The sequence below is a fragment of the Trichomycterus rosablanca genome, chromosome 3 (genome assembly GCF_030014385.1).
Source record: "Trichomycterus rosablanca isolate fTriRos1 chromosome 3, fTriRos1.hap1, whole genome shotgun sequence".
Taxonomy (NCBI): Eukaryota; Metazoa; Chordata; class Actinopteri; order Siluriformes; family Trichomycteridae; genus Trichomycterus; species Trichomycterus rosablanca.
This window is the reverse complement of record NC_085990.1, coordinates 30879561-30906770: the sequence shown is the minus strand read 5'-3', so window position 1 is coordinate 30906770 and position 27210 is coordinate 30879561. Positions and strand designations below refer to the sequence as shown.

The window sequence follows — 27210 nt, the reverse complement described above, 5'->3', positions numbered from 1 at the left end:
AAGTGCATGTAAACATCTGACTGTAAATATACAACCCCAAATCAGAAAAATGAGACGGTATGGAAAATGCAAATAAAATAAAAATGCAGAGTTTCTTACATTTACTTTGACTTTTATTTGATTGCAGTTTGAACCCAATATATTTCATGTTTTTATCTACTCAACTTCATTTCATTTGCTAATATACCTCCATTCCTGCATTTTAGGCCTGCAACACATTCCAAAAAAGTTGGGACAGGGGCAATTTAGGGCTAGTAATGAGGTGATGTCAACAGGTGATTGTAATCATGATTTGGTACAAAAGCATCAACCAGGAAAGGCTGAGACTTTGATGAGCAAAGATGATCAGAGGATCTCCAGTTTGTAAACAAATGTGTGAGAAAATGATTGAAATGTTTGAAAACAATATACCTTAAAAAAAGATTGGAAGGGATTGGCATTTTTCTCCCTCTACAGTGCATAATATCATTATTAGGAATAGGGAGGAATTTCAGTGCATAAAGGGGCCAAGGGCGCAAGCTTAAGCTGGACGCCCGTAATCTTCGATCCTTCAGGAGGCACTGCATCAAGAACCGCCACTCAACGATAGCTGATATAACCACATGGGCAAGGGATTACTTTGTCAAACTTGGTCTTATGTTAACCATGTCCAGAAGCGGCATCAACTTCTCTGGGCTCTGAGGCATCTAGGATGGATCATCACACAGTGGAAACGTATTGTGGTCAGATGAGGTCTTTTCTGGAAAAAATTAATGCCGTGTGCTCTGGACCAAAGATGAAAAGGACCATCCAGACTGTTATCAGGAATGGATGTTTATTAAAAAATAAAATGAATTTGACCAGACAAAACATGAAATATCTCAGCTTCATCCTGTCTGCAATGAAATAAAAGTCAAAGTAAATGTAAGAAACTCTGTGTTTTTATTATTCGCATTTTCCATACTGTCCCAACTTTTTCTGATTTGGGGTTGTAAGTGTAGACCACTTTGCATCATACAAGCATTTGCTGCCACATTAGTAAAGTCAATACTTTATAAATGACCTCCTTTTATGTATCCCCTTAGCCTCAGTTCTCAGATGAGGAGGAGAAGAAAAAAAAACTCCTTTCCTCCAGTTCATACCAAAGATCTGTTCACAAACCGCTTCTTTATTATAAAAGCATGTGAAAGAGGAATGGGATCGCTGGGAGGACTTTCAGGGTGAGAAGATTCCAGAGGTGATTACACACAGAGAGAGGTGGAGAGAAAGGGAAAAAAAAAGGCCGACCAGCTGCTGAAGGTCTCCACCTGTAGCTCATCATGAGCAGCCTTGAACAGCTGTGCTAGTCTGCACCAGCACCCAGGATCATTAAAACAGTATTCTCAACTATTTTGTCAGGGTGGGGTAGGTGGGGTGAAACAGAGGCTGAAGGATACTTAACAGACTTGATGAGGAACCCAAAAATCGTTAGCAAGACAAGAGGAACATCCGAAGGTCCGGAAGCCTGAGAGTGGATTCAGGGGTTCAGCACATGCTGGACACGCAATGACATTTACGGTACCGTGAAGACACACAAACTTCACTAGCACTGTATGGTTTCACCATTTCCTTCACTCTTTTTCTCCTTCATAAGACAATGGGAAAGTTCAGAGGCCATTTATATAAATAAATGTTCTCACATGTGGAGATAGAAATAACTAGTTCTGTATAACAAAGCTATTGTGATGCATTATTAATAAGATATATTATTAACTCATGAAGTGAATGGCGTCAGCTCTTTTGCCGTGAATGGATTACTTATAACTGTGGAATTAGATCTAAACAGTGTAGTAAAATGGACAGACCAAGAATGATCCTTTTACTGTTACAGTGCCATTTGTGATATCCATTAATACTTTACAGCCATCACATAACCCAAGAGCCATTTCGGCTGCTTCTGCTAAAACACACTGGAGTCAACATAATGCATTAAACCATAAAATCATTATTTGTTTGCATATTAAATAAACATGATAACCAATTAGTCATATTAGTTCAGGAATGTGCCATATCTTTCCTCATGAGCTAAATAAAGTGCTGCAAATGTTAAGGCAAACTGTTCTTACCACAAGCTGACCACCATGACTTGACTATTTACTTTTTCCCTCAAATCAATCCAAACAGTGTAAAATAAAACCATACTTTTAAATAGAGTGAAGAAAATAAGAAAAAAAGAAGTTTTCTGGACCAAAATTACATTATATAACCAAAAGTATCTGGACACCAATTCATAAGCTTGTTGGCTTTTCCATTCCAAAAAACAAGGCATTAATCTCGCCCCTCTTCTTATGCCAAGTTCACACTACACAACTGGATCTCTTGCACTCGTTAGTCTTTTAAGTCGTGGATTTCACTCTACACGACTGATCGGCGATAGGGGGTCACACACTACACGATCTACCATCATGAAGAATCGCAGGTGAGTCTGTCTGGTCTCCCAAACTACCTTTTGTCACGAAAACACACACGAGTAGTGACAAGGGGTTTAATGATACCAAGTCCAAAAATGCACGTCAGCAATAATGGAGTGACCAAAGTTGTTTGTGCGCTGATGTGCAGCGTAAAATCAAGAAAGAAAAAAAAAATGAATCCAAGTGGATTGGGCAACGCAACCGGCAGTGATTGTCGGTTCTGTAGTGAGTTGGAGGTTAATAAATATTTTTTTTTGCAATGCAGCGTTGGTATTATGGTTTGTCGAGAACGATAAGGTCAGAAATACTAAAAACTCGTGTGTGCCGATGTATTCTGATTTAAACTACAGTATATTATTCCCCCGGTTCACATTTTTACAACTCCTCTCCTGGGTTTCCCCTCACCCCGTACCTTGCGTTCTCATTAAGAGTGTGTCTGTACAAATTTGTACCCCTTCAGCAAAAAGGCAAATAAGAGGCAATAGTTTATTTCAAATTATGCTTTTTTTTTTTTATCTGTTAGCAATATGTGTGGCTGAAAAATTAACTTAACAATTAGTAGGGGTGTCTATAAATGTTTGGTCATACAGTGTACATTTTGCAAAGTACAACCCCACATTAGAAAAAAGTTTGAACAGTATGAAAAAAAAAAAAAAAAGGATGTACAGTGGTACCTTGAAACTCAAGGTCAGTTGGTTCTGGGAGTGGTGTTTAAAAGGCATTGAGTTTGAAAGTATTTTTTCATTTTCATTAGTGGAGAGAACTTATGAGCAGTAATAATTAGGAGATTAATTAAGAGAGCCAAGCACTGAACAAAGTGGCTGTTTATTGTTAATTTGAAATTAAATTAAAAAAAATTAAAATGCTAAGCATGTTAAGTTTAAGGGTACAAATTTCACCACAAAGTGCATCAAGCTTAAAAAAAATTGAGTTTAAGGGACGTTGAGTTACAAGGTATCACCGTATATTATGGAATGAATATATATAATAATGAATATATAATAACAAATGAAATTAAATTAAGTTGACCAGACGACACATGAGACATCATGGCCTCCCAATGACTTATGCTTATGACTGACTATAGCTGGTAGCTTCTTTGTGCCCATCTCAATATGGCTTGATTGTGTCTTCTCATCATAAGACAATTTTGGGCTTTACTCAACCTCTGATACCACTTGTATAGAATCAGTCAGATGTCTGTAATAAATAAAACAAGGGTGTCACATTGTTCAATTACCTTTTTAGAGTTCCTTTTCCTATGGATTGTCTTGTTTTTCTTTAGCACTGAGTCAAATAAGAAAAGAAAACTGAATATTCAAAAAGAACACCGAGCTAAAATACCCATCAAATTAGTTAAGAAATGGCTAAATTAGGATTAAATTTGGCTTTTTAAGACCTATGAGAGTATGTAGACTGTACTAAAGCATCAAGCCAGTCCCAATACACCAACACAAATGTAACAATTTTGATGAGAAGTGTGGTGAAATATTTAACTTGTGTTATTCCAGAAGCTTGCTGAGAGCTAATACTACAATTATTCTACATTTACATTTTTACCAAGCAGGTTTTTCAATTTTTAAAGAACTCAATATACTTTAACACCAGCTGATTCTACTCACTAGCGGCTCATACTAACAGAATATGAACAGAGAGCAGATAAACCAGAAGTACTCAAGATAAATCACGTCACAATTTTCCTTTCTGATCTTTTCATTCCCTTATCCTTTGCTTTAATGTAGAGGGAGTGCTGATGAGCTACCTCCCTAGTCACCAAAATGGAAAAGCTCCAGTCGTCTTTAATTAAAACTGAATTCAGCTTAAAGCCGGTTCAAATAATACATGAAACGTTCATCTGTCACAGTACCCTAACCCCTAGGCTACAACTGCCTCTTACCATATAGAAGCAATTGGAAGTTCTACAATTACTGACTGTAGTCCATCTGTTTCTCTACATACTTTTTAGCCTGCTTTCACCTTGTTTTTCAATGGTCAGGACCCCCACAGGACCACAACAAAGCAGGTATTATTTAGGTGGTGGATCATTCTCAGCCCTGCAGTGACACTGACATGGTGGTGGTGTGTTAGTGTGTGTTGCGCTGGTATGAGTGGATCAGACACAGCAGTGCTGCTGGAGTTTTTAAATACCGCGTCCACTCACTGTCCACTTTATTAAACACTCCTACCTTGTTGGTCCACCTTGTAGATGTAAAGTCAGAGACGATCGCTCATCTATTGCTGCTGTTTGAGTTGGTCATCTTCTAGACCTTCATCAGTGGTCACAGGACGCTGCCTACGGGGCGCTGTTGGCTGGATATATTTGGTTGGTGGACTATTCTCAGTGCAGCAGTGACAAAACTCCATCAGCGCTGCTGTGTCTAATCTACTCATACTGACAATGTGGGAATTGCACCCACTGTGACCCTAAGTAAGATAAAGCGGTTGTAAATATGACAATAAATAGATTTATTAATGCATCTTTTGCCTCTGGATCGGTTCCTGAGCCGGTTCCTCAGCCATAACTCCCATCCTTAAAAAACTTGGTCCAGATGCAGCTTCCTGATAATTACCGGCTTATTTCCAGCAAAGCTATTAGAAAAGGTTGTAGCCTCTCAACTTGTCTTTCCTAAATACTCAGGATTTGTTTGATCGTTTCCAATCTGGTTTCCGTACCATGCACAGCACTGAGACAGCTCTGCTACATGTCCTCAATGACCTTCTCTCGACAGATTCAGGTGCCCTCAGTATTCCTCTCCTTCTGGATCGGAGTGCTGCATTTAACACAATTAATCATGACATAGTCACCAACTGTCTCTCAGTCATTGTTACCAATACTGTACTTGCCTGGTTTACTTCCTACATCTCGAATAGATCACACCAAGTTGCTTTTGGTAAACATAAATCTCACATTAGTTCTGTTACTCAAGGAGTTCCCCAGGGTTCAGTCCTTGGCCCTCTGCTTTTCATTAAAAGCTACTGCTACCCTACCACCCTCTGCTCTTCTGTCTTGTATTCAAGATCTTAAACAGTGGATGAGCAAAAACTTCCTAAAATTAAATCCAGACAAAACGGAATTTTTACTCACTGGTTCCAAATCCATAATATCTAAACTTTCTCATGTTACTCTCAACCTACCATCATTGATAGTACAGAATTGGTGTTTTCATCGATTCCCCACTTTCATTTGAACCTCACATCAAGTCTCTGCCTTCTTACAACTTTGTAATATTGCTAGACTCGGGCCCATGCTCAGCAGACAAGATGCTAAAACTTTGGTTCATGCTTTTATCACGTCCTGTCTTGACTATTGCAACTCACTTCTCATTAACATTCCAAGCAGATCCATCTGTTCACTTCAGTATGTCCAAAATTCTGCTGGCAGAATTCTATTACAGGTTAGAAAATCGACCCACATTACTCATATTCTGTATCAGTTACACGGGCTACCTATTGCACAACACATTTAGTTTACACTCCTCCTGCTCACCTACAAGTCTTTGCACGATCTTGCACCCCTTTATTTAGCAGCCTGTACACTCTGATGCTGGTCTTCTTGCCATCCCTAATTTTAGACTGGACTTGGCAGGGGAAAGATCTTTCAGTGTTATGGCCCCTAAACTATGGAACTCTTTACCACAATTTCTCTGTTTTTGCTGCTCACGTTCATCCTTTAAGCCTTAACTGAAAACATACCTGTTTTCTCAATAGTTGATAAAGTTTTCTTGTAAAGCAACCTTGAGTATGAGAAAGGTGCTACATAAATCTAACTTATTATTATTAAATATACACTGATCAGCCATCACATTAAAACCACCTCCTTGTTTCTACACTTACTGTACATTTTATCAGCTTCACTTACCATATAGAAGCACTTTGTAGTTCTACAATTAATGACTGTAGTCCATCTGTTTCTCTGCATGCTTTTTTACCTGCTTTCACCCTGTTCTTCACTGATCAGGACCCCCACAGGTCTTAAACAGACCCACCTTGTAGATAAAAAGTCAGAGACGATCGCTCATCTATTGCTGCTGTTTGAGTTGGTCATCTTCTAGATCTTCATCAGTGGTCACAAGACGCTGCCCACAGGGTGCTGTTGGCTGGATATTTTTGGTTGGTGGACTATTCTCAGTCCAGTGAGGTGTTTTAAAACTCCATTAGCATTGCTGTGTCTTATCCACTCATATCCGCACTACACACAACCATCATGTCATTGTCACTGCAGTGATACAGTAATACCTACTCTGTAGTGGTCCTGACCATGCAAAATAACAGATGGACTACAGTCAGTAATTGTAGAACTACAAAATGCTCCTGTATGGTAAGTGGAGCTCATAAAATGGACAGTGAGTGTAGAAACAAGGAGGTGGTTTTAATGTTATGGCTGATCGGTGTATGTCTACATATTCCATGTAAATCCCATTTTGTGTGAATGAGTTCAACAGATACACATATTGCTTTAAGTCCACATGTTCTATCAGGGTTTCTATCAGGGAGTAACCCAATACTATTATGGTCAGGTGGTTGTGTGTTAATATTCACCAGGCACTTTTTTGACCTACCGCTTTCCAAAATCTCCCACCACATAACGTCTTTTTTTTTTGTGCAGAACATTCTTTAATGTGTCAGTCCAAGAATAACGACTACAAAAGCTAACCCAAAGAAAAAGGGCAGTTTGAATTATTAGTATTGAAATATATCTACTATAAAGTTCTTGAACTAGACTGACCTTCCTCTTTGGTGCTAATGTAGCTATAGCTTATTTTGGCAGCTCTGAGAGAAATATGATAGGGATTACAACAGTCAGCTGAACACCGGACAGGTATTTTCATACAGCACTGATGAGAAAACCTTCAGTGCATCAGTCACTGTAAATCACTGATTCTGATCAATTTGTCTGTCTACTCTCTTGTGAATGTCTCTCCTGAAACTTGAGCCATAACTCTTTATTATTGACGATGACAAAGGCTGAAAATTCGAAGCTCAGAGGCAAAATAAAGTCCCTCACAGCTTCCAGCTGTTTCTACCTCCGACAACATAGTGCTGAACCTTATTTCACCTGTTGTCTGATCATCCAGACTAACTAGATGACTTAATAAGTGGGCGAGTAAAGAGAAGGTAAGTATCCAAACATAATGAAAGAGTCAAACTGATTTGTTTTCGAAGACTGAAATCATTATTTTCACAGGAGCTCAAGTTCACACAAATGGATCTGGACCTGGACCTACAGCTATAAAAATACTACTGTAGCTAGCTCTCACAGTACTTCTTCAGTCATATCATTCACCTCACACTTACTCACAAGTCAAAAGATTCAAATTATATGAGCGAGCACAGTTTCAATAATTATTTTTTGACAGACAAAAAGGGTAAAACCTGTAACAATATACACCGATCAGCCATAACATTAAAACCACCTCCTTGTTTCTACACTCAGTGTCCATTTTACCAGATAGAAGCACTTTGTAGTTCTACAATTACTGACTGTAGTCCATCTGTTTCTCTACATACCTTTTTAGCCTGCTTTCACCCTGTTCTTCAATGGTCAGGACCCCCACAGCACCACCACAGAGCAGGTATTATTTAGGTGGTGGATCATTCTCAGCACTGCAGTGACACTGACATGGTGCTGGTGTGTTAGTGTGTGTTGTGCTGGTATGAGTGGATCAGACACAGCAGCACTATTGGAGTTTTTAAATACCGTGTCCACTCACTGTCCACTCTATTAGACACTCTTACCTAATTGGTCCACCTTGTAGATGTAAAGCCAGAGATGATCGCTCATCTGTTGCTGCTGTTTGAGTTGGTCATCTTCTAGACCTTAATCAGTGTCACAGGGTGCTGTTGGCTGAATATTTTTGGTTGGTGGACTATTCCCAGTCCAGCAGTGACAGTGAGGTAGTTAAAAACTCCATCAGCATTGATGTGTCTTATCCACTCATACCAGCACAACACACACTAACACACCACCACCATGTCCGTGTCACTGCAGTGCTGAGAATGATCCACCTCTCAAATAATACCTGCTCTGTGGGGGTCCTGATCATTGAAGAACAGCATAAAAGGGGGCTAAAAAAGTATGTAGAGAAACAGATGGACTAGTCAGTAATTGTTGAACTACAAAGTGCTTCTATATGGTAAGTGGAGCTGATAAAATGGACAGTGAGTGTAGAAACAAGGAGGTGGTTTTAATGTTATGGCTGATCAGTGTACATTTCAAAGACTTGAAAGTTTGACCTTTCTTGTTGGATTGCTATAATACAAGCCCTAAATAGTTTAAAATTTACATCCCAGCTCTCCTACTCTTTCCAGTACTAGTTTTACAAGTAGTCAGTGCTCGTAATGTGTTTAAAAGCAACAGCCCAGTTGTTGGCTCATCTGGATGCATTAGAGGGTCCATAGGGCCCAGAAACATCAATTTGCTTGCAAATGGTTGGTGGAAAAGTCTGCTGTGAGCACCAAGGTCAGTAATTATCTGTTATTGGGAGCAGCTGGATATGTCTAACGTTTCCTATATAGGCTGCCAATGACATGAGTACGGCAGAAAGCTTTGATACTTTTGGCAGTCCTTCAAAGTGTAAAATGTTGGTTTTTATGTGCCTGTGCTCTATCTAGGCTTCTGTTAGAGAAAGCTATGGGTAATATTAAATATAAAACACTGTTTTTTAGGTAAGACTAACAGTTAAACAATTAAACTAATTTACCTGCTTCATTTTGTGCTTCATTTAAAGCTCTGTCCTGAACAGGTTAGTCACTTTGAATAGATTAATTACTCACACTTAAATACAAATCCATTAAGGCTAGTAACGAACATTGTTTTTTCTTGTAGCAGAAGTGGAGGAGAAACATATGACAAAAAAGAATTATAACTTAATACAAACCCCATTTCTGTCAGTCATTTTAATATTATATAATATTATATATTTTATATGTTTTTTCTCTTGAACATTTGCAGGTACAACTTTACAAATTTAGAATTTGATGCCTGCAACACATTCAAAAATGTTGAGACAGAGGCATGTTTAGCTTTTTCATCTATTGTGAACTGCTGATACTAATCGTTGCAGTGTAGCAAGTGGATTTCTTTGCCGTTGTCTGATTCTCCTCTTAATGATGTGCCATACAATTTCAATAACAGACTGAAGGCAGTTAGGCATACACATTGTGTGTCTACAAAGCCACACTGTTAAAACATGTATAAAATAAGGCCTGGCATTGTCGAGGAAAGTCCTAGCATATGTCTCTCAAATCCCAATGTACAACCCCAAATCAGAAAAAGTTGGGACAGTATGGCAAATAAAATACAAATGCAGTGTTCCTTACATTTACTTTTATTTAATAACAGACAGTTTGAACCCAAGATATTTAATGTTTTGTCTGCTCAACTTCAATTTATTTGTTAATATATCTCCATTCCAGCATTTCAGGCCTGTAACACATTCCAAGAAAAGTTGGGACAGGGGCAATTTAGGGCTAGTAATGAGCTGAAAAAACTAAATAATGATGTTATTCCAAACAGGTGATGTCAACAGGTGATTGTAATCATGGTTTGGTACAAAAGCAGCATCCAGGCTGAGTCTTTGATGAGCAAAGATGATCAGAGGATCTTCAGTTTGTCAACAAATGCATGAGAAAATTATTAAAATATTTAAAAACAATGTACCTCAAAGAAAGATTGGAGGGGATGGCAGCATTAATGAGGAAAAGTACATGAGATCTTAGAGCAACATATGCTGCCTTCAAGATGTCATCTTTTTCAAGGACGTTTATGCATTTTTTAACAAGTCAATGCAAAACCACATGCTGCACACATTACAAAGTCATGGCTGCGGAAAAAAGAGGACACAGGTACCGGACTGGCCTGCCTGCAGTCCTGACCTGTCCTCAATAGAGAATGTGTGGAGAATTTTGAAAGGAAAAATTCAACAGCGATGACCCCGTACTGTTGCATATCTTAAGACGTGTTTGCAGGAAGAATGGGACAAAATAAAAGCTGAAACCCTAAATCACTTGGTATCCTCAGTGCGAAAAGGTCTTTTAAGTGTGGTGAAAATGAATGGCAAAATTACAAAGTGGTAAATGCTTTACTATCCCAACTTTTTTTGGAATGTGTTGCAGGCCTGAAATGCAGGAATTGATGTTTATTAATAAATGAAGTTGAGCAGATAAAACAGGAAATATCTCAGGTTCAAACTGTCTGCAATGAAATAACACTCAAAGTAAATGTAAGAAACTTTTATTTTATTTGCATTTTCTATTCTGTCTCAACTTTTTCTGATTTGGGGTTGTCCCCCCTGTCGTGGGTACTGATGCACTATTTCTACCATGACAGATATTGGCTTTTACAACTTTTACTGATAAGTCTGGATGGTCCTTTTTCTTCTCTGGCACACAGTTTGATGTCCATTTTCCCCCAAAACCAGCCAATCTAAGATTAACATCACAGTAGCTACAGGGCTGAGAACACAGCATACTTTCCACTGTCTTTCAGTCCATCTGGTTTAAGCTCTGAGCTCAGACCCACTCAGACCAATGTTTCTGCATTTAGCTGATGCATGGCCTTCTCTTTGCATAATGGTTTCAGGTTGCGTTTATTGAAGCAGTGGTGGACTTGTTAAGTAACAGCTTTTTGTTCTTCTGCCATCTGAGGGCTTGAAGGTTGTGAACATTCAACAGCGGTTTCTGGCCTTAACCTTCACAGACTGAAATGTCTCCAGAGTTTCCTGAATCGTTTTACAAGACATAGTATAGTATATAGTAGATAAATGATTTGCAATCTAGCATTAAGAAATGTTCTTTTAACAGGTTGCAGGCAACCAACATCCAGTTATATGTGTTTATATTTACAAAACATAATCAAGTCAGCCAGCCAAAACATCAATAGTCAAGGGACAGTGGTAGTCTAGTGGGTGGAGCTTTGGGCTCTGAAAGGTTGAGAGTTCGAATCCCAGCTCTGCCATGCAGCCACTGTTGGACCCTTGAGCAAGGCCCTTAACCCTCTCTGCTCCAGGGGCACCATACAATGGCTGACCCTTCACTCTGACCCCAGCTTCCAAACAAGCTGGGATATGCAAAGAAAGAATTTTGTTGTACTGTACACCTGTATATGTATATATGACAAATAAAGGGATTCTTCTTATTCTAGTAATTACTTTGTACTTTTGTCTGTTGTAGTTCAAGATAATTAACAAATCACAATAAAAATGTCCCAACTTTTAAATTACTGATTGAATGCCAACAGTAATAAAAGCTCTGACAATTAGTATGTCAAAATGTGCAATTTTAAATAAACATAAAGCAACAGCTTTAAAGATGCCAAGTAGAAGGTGCCTAAACTGCTAATGCATTAGTCACAAACAGTATTTACTGTTTAATAAGAAACAATCTCAAAAGTCATGCCAGTCAAAGCTGTAATCACAATACAGTGGTACCCTGATACATTTACATTTTCATTTACATTTTCAGCATTTAGCGGACGCTTTTATCCAAAGCGACTTACACAATGATCTGAACACGATGAGCAATTGAGGGTTAAGGGCCTTGCTCAGGGACCCAACAGTGGCAACTTGGTGGGTGCGGGGCTTGAACCGGCAACCTTCTGTTTACTAGTCCAGTACCTTAACCACTGAGCTATCACTGCCCTCAACATCAATTGGTTCTGGGAGTGGTGTTGAGTTTAAAAGGAGTTGAGTTTTATGGTATTTTTTCCCATAAGGATGTATGGGAAACCTGTTGATGCATTATATGGTCCCGTGGAACTGCATATATTTTAGGCTTACAGTGTATCACAAAAGTGAGTACACCCCTCACATTTCTGCAAATATTTTATTATATCTTTTCATGGGACAACACTATAGACATGAAACTTGGATATAACTTAGAGTAGTCAGTGTACAACTTGTATAGCAGTGTAGATTTACTGTCTTCTGAAAATAACTCAACACAGCCATTAATGTCTAAATGGCTGGCAACATAAGTGAGTACACCCCACAGTGAACATGTCCATATTGTGCCCAAAGTGTCAATATTTTGTGTGACCACCATTATTATCCAGCACTGCCTTAACCCTCCTGGGCATGGAATTCACCAGAGCTGCACAGGTTGCTACTGGAATCCTCTTCCACTCCTCCATGATGACATCACGGAGCTGGTGGATGTTAGACACCTTGAACTCCTCCACCTTCCACTTGAGGATGCGCCACAGGTGCTCAATTGGGTTTAGTCCATCACCTTTACCTTCAGCTTCCTCAGCAAGGCAGTTGTCATCTTGGAGGTTGTGTTTGGGGTCGTTATCCAGTTTTCGAAGGGAGGGGATCATGCTCTGTTTCAGAATGTCACAGTACATGTTGGAATTCATGTTTCCCTCAATGAACTGCAGCTCCCCAGTGCCAGCAACACTCATGCAGCCCAAGACCATGATGCTACCACCACCATGCTTGACTGTAGGCAAGATACAGTTGTCTTCGTACTTCTCACCAGGGCGCCGCCACACATGCTGGACACCATCTGAGCCAAACAAGTTTATCTTGGTCTCGTCAGACCACAGGGCATTCCAGTAATCCATGTTCTTGGACTGCTTGTTTTCAGCAAACTGTTTGCTGGCTTTCTTGTGCGTCAGCTTCCTTCTGGGATGACGACCATGCAGACAGAGTTGATGCAGTGTGCGGCGTATGGTCTGAGCACTGACAGGCTGACCTCCCACGTCTTCAACCTCTGCAGCAATGCTGGCAGCACTCATGTATCTACTTTTTAAAGTCAACCTCTGGATATGACGCCGAACACGTGGACTCAACTTCTTTGGTCGACCCTGGCGAAGCCTGTTCCGAGTGGAACCTGTCCTGGAAAACCGCTGTATGACCTTGGCCACCATGCTGTAGCTCAGTTTCAGGGTGTTAGCAATCTTCTTATAGCCCAGGCCATCTTTGTGGAGAGCAACAATTCTATTTCTCACATCCTCAGAGAGTTCTTTGCCATGAGGTGCCATGTTGAATATCCAGTGGCCAGTATGAGAGAATTGTACCCAAAACACCAAATTTAAAAGCCCTGCTCCCCATTTACACCTGGGACCTTGACACATGACACCAGGGAGGGACAACGACACATTTGGGCACAATTTGGACATGTTCACTGTGGGGTGTACTCACTTATGTTGCCAGCTATTTAGACATTAATGGCTGTGTGTTGAGTTATTTTCAGAAGACAGTAAATCTACACTGCTATACAAGCTGTACACTGACTACTCTAAGTTATATCCAAGTTTCATGTCTATAGTGTTGTCCCATGAAAAGATATAATGAAATATTTGCAGAAATGTGAGGGGTGTACTCACTTTTGTGATACACTGTATGTAAAATAATGGGATTGTTTTTGACACGTATACATTGAAAATAACACAAATATAATATAAACATACTGAAATAAATTTGAAAACAGTTTAAAAAAATCAATAAAAAATACAATAACCCTAGTGGAAAAAAGGCACTTAAGTGTATTCAAAATACTTAGATTTATCTACGTATACTGTAAATAAACTAGCATAGGTTTGTACTTATGATAAACATAATAAAGATGTATTAGTCATACTTTAATCAAATTATTGCAAGTACACATCATACTTTTCAAAAAATAATCAAAAAGTATATTTTTATTAAATACATTACCATGAAGTATATTTTTAGTTACATTAAATTTAATATACTTCTAATATTGAAAATAAATGAATCATATTAAAGAACCTATTCAGGTACTTTTTAATACTATGTTATAAATTATAAAGATGATACATTTTGATATGCACTACAAAGAATCAGGTCTAGAAAGACAGGAAGTGAAAATATATTTTTACTCTAAAATATTTTAAAATTAGAATTCAAATATATTTACTTTAATGTACTCCAAGTGCACTTGGAATACTGATTAAATGTGTTTATATTCACTTTAAGTGTATGTGAAACAGAGTTAAATACACATGTAGTAGTATGCTTAGGTTGTCTTAATAGTAATACTTAATAGTCGCAATTTAGTACAATTTAGCAGACTTAATATACTTTAGTTGTACAAAAATAATACAAAAGCTCAACTTTAATTGTATTAAGTACAAAAAGTTGTTCCATTTTAGCACTCCAAGTGTAATGATCATTAGTTTGAAAATAATACACTATTGTGCACTGTATTATATTAAAGATTAGTATACTTTTTTTACCAGGGTGTAGCATATTGAAAATTAGTATAGTTAAGTATGGTGGTACCTTTTTACCACCAGGGAAAACCTGCACTTTACCATTATTTCTTAATTGTTTCCTTATGCTTGATCATTGAATACCATATTCCATTCAGTAAAGGCGCATTCACAAGAGAAGTGGCGCATTAGCTTTTGCGTTGCTTTTTAATAACAAGCATTTTAGTTTTAAAAAAAAAAAGACAATTTCTCAAAACCCCGAGCTGTAACAAGTTTAAAACTGGAGAAAAATACAGCTAAACACAGATACATGTGGAAATTAGTGTGATAAAATCCACAGATACATGTGTGTGGATTTGAACATTATTCCACACAAACGTAGATTCGGCTCATATTTGCACTTTGATGACGTTTTACTGCACCGCTCAAGCCAAGCAGTGAACAAAGCGGCTGTTTGTTGTTAATTTGAAATTAAATAAATATTTTTTTTTTTTAACGTTGAGTTTAAGGGTACAAATTTCTCAACGAAGGGCGTCGTGTTTCAAAGATTTTGAGTTTAGGAGACGTTGAGATACAAGGTACCACTGCATATATTGGGGAGGGGGGGCATGCCCCGCCACCAATATTTAGATATGCACAAAATGTTTCCCAAAATATACTAAGAAAAACTAAATAAAAAAATTCCACGCACTCACTTTGCATAATGTTATGATCAGTCAGTGTTCCCAGTGTTCCCTCCACTGGCAGTTTTGCCCCCTTCCCCCAGTGTTCAGTTCATGGCTACGGCCTTGATGCCAGTGTATGTCAAACATAGACAAACAGCACCAGCAAAGTGAAACAGTTGATTCTCACAGTGACAGCTGGAACTTAACAGTTTCTAAATGTTCAAAAATAGCAACATAAATAAATAAGCACCTCTCTGATTAAGCCTCAACAAACACTGCAGAGATGGTCAATAAACAGGCTTTTTTTATTTTTTTATTAACACCAATCGGCAACTCACAGGCCTGAAACAGACCAAGTGCAGTTTCAGATCAAACCAGAACCTTTATGCAGATGAAGTAAGAGCAATATGATACTCTATGCATGCAAGCACAGGGGAAAAATCATTACAAAATGAGCAAACAGCATGGGATTGTTAGACATGAATACGTTTTTAGAAAGCAATGTGAAAGTTTATTTTACAGATTACATGCCAAAGTTATTGGTTGCTGTGATCTGGAAGACGAAGACAAAACACTGGGTTTCATCAATCTAAAACATATAACAACAGTTAACTTTTCCCATAACATCTGGGTTGAAGTGGGTACAAATCCATCTGAAGTTATTTTACTGAATACAAACATGATTTACTGAGAAAGATTTAAACAAGCATATATATATATATGTGTGTGTGTGTGTGTTTCCTTTTATTATTTTCTTCCATCTTCTCTATATCTTCTGTTTTATTATTTTTCCCCTATTTTACCCAATCCCGTGTGCCTAACTGGAGCCTCTCTCTCTATCGTCACTGCTGCCATCCCAATTCTCAATCGAGGAGGTCATGGTCGTTATGCATCACCTATGACATGCATGTAGTCACCAATTGCTGCTCAGGGTACAGTCACTGACAGTCACAGAGTACAGTCTCATGTGCGGAGTGTCACTCACTGCCATCTGTGACCAACTGGCAGATTTTGACCCTCCGCCCTACAGACATACTGCCAATCATGTATCTGTGTAGGCACCCGGCCAGTTGATAGCACTACTGAGATTCAAACCCTGAAAGATTGAGATGTCAGTTGTGATGGACTAGTGTGTTAAACCCTTACGCCACCCGAGCGCCTAAAATTATTTTTTATATTTCAGGTTCTAACAATTCTTAACAATTAATAAATTGATCAAATCAATTGATTAAACAATTGATGTGATGTTTATTTCTAGTAACTCAAACTGGCCAAAAGTGGCCAAGGTGGCTGTTCTGAGAAAAGTGAATGGAAGACAAGGACCCCAGACACACTCCAGACAGGGAGTCAATCTACTGCAGGGCACATTTTACACATTAGAATACTAATCCACTGAGGCTATATAAAATTGAATTTCTTACAGTCTGTGATTGACAAAGGATGCCAACAAGATAAAGCCCTAATCCCTGATACTTAACTCTTGACTTTACAAGGAGACACACACATGATTTAAATAAGAAGTAGGTTGAGTTAGTCAGCGTCTTATATGGATGAACAAAAGCCGTCTTATGGCTGGAACTCAGAAGTATCAAGTTACTTTACATCATATTTTTAGAGATCCGAATAATGGCTGGTAGAAAAACTAAAGTGCTACATCTCACACATGAAGTACAAGACATTTGCAATAGTTATAGCAAAGTAGGATTACATTCATTAAGCCAGACATATTCAAAGTAAATGTTATGCCTTAAATTACATAAAGTGCACACTATTTTGGAGCCAATGTTTAAGTAGCTTTTTATATATGACACACCTGTTTTTTTTTGTTGGTTTTTGCATTACATTTGACTATTCTGACAAAATAAAATAAGTGTCAGTTGGTGGTTGCTTTCAGACTTTGGAACGAGACCACAGTTCCATCTATTCACAATTACTAACAAGAGATTACAGGGCCATACCAAAAATGCAATAATATTATAGAGATTTCTTCACATGATCTACATAATTATCTCTACATAATCAATTTAATAATCAAGAGAATTATAATCAAGTCAAAGGAAAAAAAAGTTTGCCAAGAGAGATGTCTTTCACAAGAGTACATAAACTTTTGACTTCAACTGTAATTTGAAGAAGGTATGGCATGACATCAAGCACAATATGGTAAGACGAATCAGCAAACATTGGCCAACACATCTGGGCAAATTTAGAACAGATGTCAGGAAACCTGGGGGCAGTATATATTACAACTAGAAGATCTAAAAGCTGATCTTGAGGTTACAGGAAGATGTAGCAAGGAGAAATAAGAAATTTAAAAACTTGGAAATATATTTCTACAATTAATATCTTAACACATACAAATCTTGGTCTAGAACCAGAGTATTTAGCCAAACTCCTGCAGACTCCTCCAAACTCAAATATGTAGGTCCTCTGATACAGGGCTGTCCCAGAATTTAGATTGGGATTGGTCACTGTCAAGGGTAGATTTGACACCCCACACCCTTAAACTATGGAACACATTATCACAATCTGTCTCACTCAATATCCACCTTTAAAGCCTAAAACTTACCTATCATTCTTTTACTCACTAAAGTTTTTCCCCTCTTCTTGGACTATGTTAAGTGGCCTTGATTATGAGAAAGGTGCTATATAAATTAAACTTCTACTTCATATTATTTAAATTTGTATTATTTTCTCACTTGTGATAACCAGGAATACCTTAAACCTACCCATCACTCCAGACCCTTCATAAACCAGCCTAAAAAGGCCATATAATACAACCAACTGCACAATTTAATCTTCAAATACAATAAACTTAATTAAAACAACCATATGTACTGAGCCAAATAAGTAAATACAGCCAAATTCTGTAAATGTGCCAACAAAAGGTACCTTTAATGGTCGACATTGGTTAGCATTGGCACTTTGACAATCCTGTGACTAAGTTGTGTTCATGTTGGCGAATTGTGGTTTTACCCTTTTGGCCACTGGTGGTATGTATTTACCAAGGCTACCTGTAAACACACAAGGCTGTGTCTAAGATAACCCTAACCATAACAAGTTGGCCTCTATTAGTCACTTAAGTCTTTATGCTTGCCTATGTCTGAAAACATACCATCATTTAATATATAACACAACATTTAGTACATCCCAGACTGTGATAAAAAAAAAAAAAAAAGTGGTCTCATCACTGTACAACTTAAACAAACAAGTGCAGTAAATCCCACTTGAATGGGATTTTTACAGTGCACATTAAACAGTGGTTTCTAGCTTTGCCCTGCGTAAACTGAGATTTATCCAGATTTCCTGTATATTTTCACAATATGTGGATGGTAACAAATTATTTGCATATTTGCATTCATAAACTATTTGAAATCAAGTTATTCAGTAAAACATTAGAATTGGTTTCTAAGTTCTTTTCAGTTAAATAAGGTTTAAGAGTAGGGTTGGCACCGATCCGATACTCTGTATCAGTATCGGTCCAATATTGGCCCAAATCACTGGATCGGATATCGGAAGAAAAAAAACGTGTAATCCGATCCGATGCTGTTGCTTAATGTAAATAACACTTAATTTAAATAACACAATGTAAATACCACTTAATGTAAATAAGGCCATTCAGAAATTAAATTAAATTAACACTGATCTACTTCAACTTTTAGCATTTTAAAAAATCATCTACTACTGCCACAACTAAAAACACTGTTTTACGGCGTGTCATATAAAGTGTCTACAACTGGAAGATGTGGATGTCAATCAAATGTGATGGACCAATTAGAATTTACAGTGTTTGGTTGAGATTTTCTGTTAAAGTTCTGTCACGTTTTTAGACGATTAAAAACCAAAACGCGCTTATTAAAAAACCCTGCTGGATTTTGAAGAGGACATCTGTGGCTAAACGAACAACGGTGTAGTTCGTTTTATTTCATAACACTAATGGATTAAATTTCGTTGAAGATGTGAGAGATCTCCAAGCCGGGACAAGATAGATACATTAGTTTTTTTCATTATTTAATTGTTTCATTTTTATTGTTTATAAATAATATTTTTTTATTTATTTAATAATTTTTTTGCTGCCTCTTCAAGGTGTAGAGTTCACAGATCTAGAATTTTATATTGAAATAATTTATTTGTTAAATACAGATAAAGTTGCACTTTAAATTTTATTTTAAATGTTTGTACGGTGCTGTTAAACAAGCCAAAAACGCTGCTAAATGTTGTGTGTAAAAGTTAAAATAAAAACAGCAGTTTTGTATAAGTGTGATGCTGTAGGTTCTGTATTTATTCCTTTAGAATATTTGTCTCACAGTCTAAGCATTGTTATTTAGATAGCTAGTTTAACCATGGTGCATTGAGACATGTATTATTACTGCTTAGTTGTTTGAGAGGAGAAATGACGTATCGGATTGGTATCGGTATAGGCAGATACTCAATTTGCAGAATCAGTATCGGACATAAAAAAGTGGTCTCGAGCCAGTCCCTCTTCCTGTCCTGCACAAGATTAACTTACTGATTTAGATACTTACTATTTGACATTTTGACCTTGAATCCATTTCCAAGTTATCTTTTAATGTTGCTACCACTCTCACCACTTAACCTTCATTTTCTCTTTCACCCTATTCATCTGGTTTTCTCACTGGTGCTGTCCCCTCTCTGAACCATCATCTTAGCTTGTTCTTCACATTGCTGGATCGTTTCCTACAGGTACGGTTTTGAGCCTTTGACAGACCTTTACCAGATGGAGTCATTAATGGCAGCTGATGGATTCTGCTAGGCGTTTCTTAAGATACATCAGCCAAAACTGCCTCAGGCAGGCATGTGTGCTTCAACCTCTAATAATGTAAAAACAGTCTAATGTAGAATGAAACTTTAGCCCACCCTGCAACACTGCACTGTTGTGTAACGTAATGTCAGTGTAGAAAATTGCTAATGCAATTGCTCTTACAGCTGGCTTTACCACAGCATTCTGGCACTGTTGAATTGCTGCTTTTAAACCTGAAGGTATTATGAGGACTGGAAACATTAACATTAGCCTGTATTTAATTTAATGGGATTTACACTTTTAAACATTATTTTTTAGAAAGTATGGGGTGTCTAGGTGCTGCAATATTGGGTAAATTGGTTATTTTAAGTCAATAATCTTAGAGTTTGTTTGTTCGTTTATTAGGATTTTAACGTCATGTTTAACACTTGGTACATTCATGACAGGAATGATAGTTACTCGTTACACAACGTTCATCAGTTCACAAGGTTATATCAAACACAGTCATGGACAATTTTGTATCTCCAGTTCACCTCACTTGCATGTCTTTGGACTGTGGGAGGAAACCGGAGCTCCCGGAGGAAACTCACGCAGACACAGGGAGAACATGCAAACTCCACACAGAAAGGACCCGAACCGCCCCACCTGGGGATCGAACCCAGGACCTTCTTGCTGTGAGGCGACAGTGCTACCCACCGAGCCACTGTGCCACCCAACCTCATCAGAGAAACAGCCAGCGGAGAAACAGGCTTACAATAATAATTATAATAACAATAATAATAATATTATTATTATTACCTACTTTATTACTATATAATTGTACTTGTGCTTTACAACTTTTTAAATGGACATGGGTGTATCATTTTCCAGGCATCTGTAATACTGTCACGCCTTGTTATCTTTAAAAGTACCTCTGGACTTAAAAACACGATTTAAAATAATAAACTTTTCAGATATGGCTCATTCTGAACAGTGTTTTAATTAAATTTGTTAACATTTCAATAAAGACGGGTTTAATACCATCATAAAATAAGCTCTACGACTTTGGCAGTTTGTAAAGGTTGTAGAACGTGTCATTTAGGTGGGGCAGTGGTAAAACACGCTAGCACACCAGAGCTGACATGTCGAACTCGTCGGTTTGAAACTCAGCTCTTCCATCTTGCAGGCTGGCCGCCTACACAAACGATGATTGGCTGTTGTTCAAGGGAGGGTGCCGGACAGGACCTCATAACTGATGCAATTACGACCTCTGCTGGCTGATTGATGGTGCCTGCACAGAGACGAGGGATAACGCGTTGATCATGGTGTGTCTCTTCGTACACAAATGCTGATCCGCATATGAACTCGCCTCGTGCGGGTGAAAGATGCAGTCGGCTACTGCACGTGTCGGAGGGGGCGTGTGTTGATCTCCACCCTGACTGAGGAGAGCTGAGACTAACATACTGCAATTCCCTTCGGGATCAATAAAGTGTTATCTTATTAGCAGAGAGGAAGTGAAATGCAATTGGGTAATTGGATACGACTAGATTGTGAGGAAAATTCCACCTCTCATTTCAACCTGAACACCTATGATTTTTTGTCTGATAGTGTATGCACCTGGGTGGCACAGTAGACAGTGTGAGTGCTGCAGAGCATTCGGACCCTGGATTCCGTTCTTTTGTCTGGCCACTGTGAGGATTGTAAAATTTTTCCTGTGCCCGTGTTTTTTGGTGTACTTTGTCCTCATACCTTTCCTAAGCAAGCCAGTAGGTTGATTGGTTGTGTGATTTGAATGGGTGAGTGTGTGATGGCTTTGTGATGAACTGGCACCCTGGCCAGGAAGTTTTTCCGGACTGTTCCTAGCATTTCCGAGCCGTTCATTGAAGATGAATGAATGACTCTGAATGTTTCCACTGTCTGAGAGTATCTGCTGTTAGAAGAATGTGTAAATAGAAAAGAAGCTTCCTGTAGCATCACTGCATGTCTTTTGTTAAATTGTTTTTTCCACATCCCACAGCCATATGCCGTTCTCTTTTTACAAACTGGAATGGAGGAATACAAGTATGCCGTGTGTCAAGAAGCACCTTCATTAAAATTAGCTCGTGTCATGTTTGTAATGTCGTCTGGACTTGGAAACATCAAAATAAACCCAACGATTATGCAAGTTTGCTGATCACATGAATCAGGAAAAAAAGAGAAGGCAATTCTTTCCTGCATCACAATGTCTGTGTCTTTGGTAATTTGAAGCTCGCTTGACTGTGGACAGTGACAGCTGCAATTATCTACATTTCTAGCATTCTTTTTGTATTATTATTAATAAGGATTATTTATTTATTTGCATTTTCTCCCCTTTCTCTCAATTTTTTAGCCAACCAATTTTCACCCAATTGTGTTACACTTCCTCTCTACTGGTGCCAACGTCCACCCCGATTGAGGAGAGCGAACTAACACACGCCCCCTCCGACATGTGTGCAGTAGCCGACTGCATCTTTTCACCTGCACGAGGCGAGTTCATATGTGGATCAGATTTGTGTACGGAGAGCCACACCCTGATCAATGCATTATTCCTCTACTCTGTACAGACGCCATCAATCAGCCAGCAGAGCTCATAACTGCATCAGTTATGAGTTATAGAGAGTCCCTATCCGGCTCCCACCATGTATGAACAACAAGCCAATCGTTGTTCATATAGCCTCCCAGACGGATGGCAGAGCTGAGATTTGATACGATGTATTTGAAATCCCAGCTCTGGTGTGCTAGCACATTTTACGATGCACCACCTCAGCATTAATTAGGATTTTAACGTCATGTTTTTTACACACTTTGGTTACATTCATGAGAGAACAGTTAATTACTGTTTTTAATGTCAAAAACCTCACCTGCATGCCTTTGGACTGTGGGAGGAAACCGGAGCTCTCGGAGGAAACCCACACAGACATGGGGAGAACATGCTAACCACACAGAAAGGACCCGGACCGCCCCACCTGGTAATCAAACCTAGGATCTTCTTGCTGTGAGGCGACAATGCTACCCACCGAGCCACCATGTGGTCCTATTATTATTATTATTATTATTATTATATTTAAGGGGTGGGTTAGGATTACACCTGACCTTCTGGATAGGTTTTACCTCAGCTTAAAAGGAAAGTTTGTGTATAATGTAAAGCGACCAGTGTTTAATTTACTTTCTAATGTGTGCAGTCAAAGCTTGTGTATCCTGCAGATTCCCTGCATGTCTGTTGTTAAATTGTTTATTCCACATCCCTGCCACATGCTCTTCTTCTGTTACTCTTTACAAACTGGAATGCAGGACTGCAAGTCTGTCATGTGTCATGAAGCACCTTTATACCTTCAGCACTGGTGTCAGGTTTTTAGGATCATCCTGATTGGGATGATTCCACAGAAATTGCAGAGGATGAGTGGTTCTCATCAACGTATCAAGAACAAAGACAAAGAAAGGAAATAATTGTTCTTTGTTTTATTTTTATCTCTCAGCCTAAGGCATACGCCCTACCAAGCACTAGCAATATATGTTACATAAACCAGTAAACTTACTTTTCATGTGTTTAGAATTAACTGCGTGTCAGTGTGCACTGTTTTTTTAATTACATACTACAATAATTACATAACTGTGGGCCTGAACATCTAGCCAGAACATCACCAGAACATTATGTGTTGATTCTATTAGTAACCAATGCGTATAAAAGGTGGAGAAGTACTTCTCTGTACTCCTGCCTTACTGGCACTGGACAATGCAAAGTAGCAGAGCCCACATCTGGTACCAGTTTAAATATTAAGATCTTACTCATAACAACAAGTTGAAAATGATAAACATCCCATGACGGTGCTTTTGAGAAAAGTGCAAACATTGTGTGTTTTAAAATTTTAGTATGTGTGGACAGAATTAGTGGCACCTTCACTTGCTAAAAGATGGAAAACTGACCTGTGGGTTGGAAAACACCTGCTGGATGGTGTTAATGGGTCCACATGGAACTCCGGTCCCTTCAAAGCGTCTCAGCCACTCAGTGGTGGATTCTTCAGAGAACCTGGGGAAAAAAGATTGCTTTAAAACAGGACAGAGAAGAGAAATAGGCAAAATACAAATATACCCTGAAATGTGAAACATACAGTACGTAGCCCTGGCATTAAACACCCTATATACATGTTATGTCTTTTGTATCGGATTTAAAAAAATAATAAAATAACATAAGTAATAAAATTTTGTTAAAAAGGTTACTATAAAAAAAATCATTACAAATATACTGAGATATATAGAGTATAGAGACTGAAAACTTAGACATTGATTATAGTTCTTTGGTTATGGTATCATTCTAACATTTTTTTACACAGCACAGCCTACCTTAAAAGTTAAGACACCCCCCCTCTAAGTCCACAGAATCGGTTGGGAAAACGGTTTCCCCAAACTGTTACATTTTGTCTAAACGATTGCTAGTGTAACTGAGCGTCTTTAGAGTTTGCTAAGTTCACAAAGAAAGAAATAAACTGTACACAGACAAACTATCATGAGCATATCACTTTACTGGCTTGTTCTTTTAGCACAGACTACAGAGAGATGATCACGTGTGTAGAGAAGCACACTTTTCCATTGATTATGGAATCCCCAAAATGCACTCAATACAAAAACACATACATCAAACATTGTCAGCACACTACACCACAGAAAAGTCTGTTACACTAACGTAATTGCCGTATGATTGCTTGGACTGCCTCATATGTCATCTCATATTTCATTCACTATGCAAATGAAAAATATTAAATCGCGAAACAATTCTGACATTAAATTGATATTACATGGGTAACGGCTCGTTTTATGGAAACCGGCTCCGTGAATTAGGTCCTACTAATTGAATTAATAGTGAATTAAGGCACTATGATCTAGTTTTAATTTATTTTATAGAAACTTTACACCACCATGAAATTAAATACCTGGTTAAATTAAGGTTTTGGAATGGCTTTCCCAAAGTACTTACTTGAACCCTATTGCTAATTTTGACAGTCATAAAATTAAGGACTGTCAGAAAACTATATTCACCAAAAGAGTAGTCAAAGGTACCAGAATTGTGTCAAAAAACTTTTAGGTGTGCCTTATGCTTATTTTCTTTAAATATTACAAAAACATTGTTTGGAGGAACTGAATTTATGATGTGTTCTAGTCAGACTCGTTTCAAATGACTCAGACTTGACTCTCAAAAAATGACGTATACAACAAAAGTCAGCAACATTAGTTACGTGTGACAATTATATATATATGAGCTCCAACATCATTCTGATCGTGTCCTTTTCTGCTCTCTAATAACGCTCCGGCCATCTTAACCCACAACACACGCAATGGGTAAATGTTCCAGCCAGCTTCCGGCGTAGTGATGAAGCGTCGCTCCACACTTAAAATGGTGGAATATCCTACGTAGTGCACTTCACAGTAACAGATAATGTGAATGGAACCCTCCTACATAATTGGCGCTAATGATTGTAAGAACCGCTTTCTGAACCAATCAGACCTTCTGACTAATTTTTAATAATAAATGCTGTTATTTGCATGTATTTAGTTTGCAGTGTCACACAGATGATGTGTAATGAAACGCTTGATTGGCACGGTTATAAATTTAATAGCATCTGGAACAACATAAGCTAAGGTAAGCAGTATTATGGATTTATTGCTGTGTTTGGGATTTTGGCCGCTGTGCTGTAATTTGCAATGAAAACAAAACGTCAGTTTAAGCTTTTAACTGGTACCTAGGAAAGTAAAGGCATGAAATAAAACGGCAGTCGCTAATCTGTTGTTTTTTATCTGAACTTACATATTATTTGTTTATTTCTACGCTACATTTCCAATATACAGTATGTTTTGTGTTTATTATATTGACTCCTGACTTGACTTGGACTCTAGCCTACAGACTCGTGACTTGACTTGGATTCTAGCATAAAGACTCATGACTTGACTCGGACTCAAGCCTAAAGACTTGTGACTCGACTCTGACTCGTATTTTGTGACTTGTGAACATCTCTGGTCAGAGCTGCAGATCACTGAATCACTGAAAATCTCAAGACATGTCCCTTACAAGTGTAAGTACATTCCTGACCTCTGATTAAATTGTATACTTTATTATTATTATTACTATTATTATTATTTATTCATTTATTTCATATTTTAACGGGATTTTAAGGGTCGCAGAGGGTCCGCTTTCCCCGGAATCATTGGGTGCAATGCAGTACCACACCTCAGACAAGACTCAAACTAAAACTAAAACTAGTTGCTGTTAGGAATTTGTATTCCAAGTAAATATATTTAGCAACAATCTGAATCTTTTCTAGAAGACAGGCTGCCAACAAAGCAGAAGGTTTAATGTGTTTCTAATTCTGTTGCCTGTGAAGGAATGATCAAACTTGAAACTTGCTTCTAAAAAATGAGCAATTAGCACACAACTGAGGGGATTTTTTGTTTGCTGTGAGTGTGCGGTCTGCTTCTGCCGTAGGTGGGCGGCAATTTACTCAACATGATGAACTGACGCCTATGATGTGACATGCCTGGATCCGCATCACAGGCCTGTTCCCCGACTCTGACTCAGGAGAACAAACACAGATACAGTTTAATGAGGGTCGCGACCTCTCGCTGAGAAAAGAGAGCAGGAACACATGTCTAGACCTTTGCTAGGTCTGTTCACGGTTGCCATTTTTCTGTTTTTCGGTTAGCTGGTTGAACTGAGGTGTAGTTTTCTGCTTACTTCTCAGCCAGGATCTGCAGGAGCTCTTTACGATGCTGCACTCGTAACGTGTTGGTTCTGTACTTGGGATTGTCAGCCAGGTCACTCTGGTTCAGGACCTGGTTAATGACAAAAGAGCAAAGGTTAAAAATAGGGCTGGCTCGATACCACAATATGTCCGATACGATACCGATACCGCAAATTGAGTATCTGCCAATACTGATACCAATCCGATACAGTCATTTCTCCTCTCAAACAACTAAGCAGTAATAATACATGTCTCAATGCACCATGGTTAAACTAGCTATCTAAATAACAATGCTTAGACTGTAAAACAAATATTCTAAAGGAATAAATACAGAACCTACAACATCACACTTATGCAAAACTGCTGTTTTTATTTTAACATTTACACAGAATTAGGGATGTCCCGATCACGTTTTTTTGTTCCCGATACCGATCCCGATTATTAATTTTGATCC

The 27210-nt window shown here is 38.3% G+C and overlaps 1 protein-coding gene across 1 annotated transcript in view; it reads right to left on the bottom strand.

Moving 5' to 3' along the window:
* Positions 1-27210, bottom strand: part of sugct (succinyl-CoA:glutarate-CoA transferase) — a 167390-nt gene that overhangs the window by 83597 nt on the left and 56583 nt on the right. The window contains 2 exon segments of the mRNA XM_062991152.1: positions 23950-24052; positions 26750-26847. Of these exon segments, the coding sequence (XP_062847222.1) occupies positions 23950-24052; positions 26750-26847 (201 nt within the window).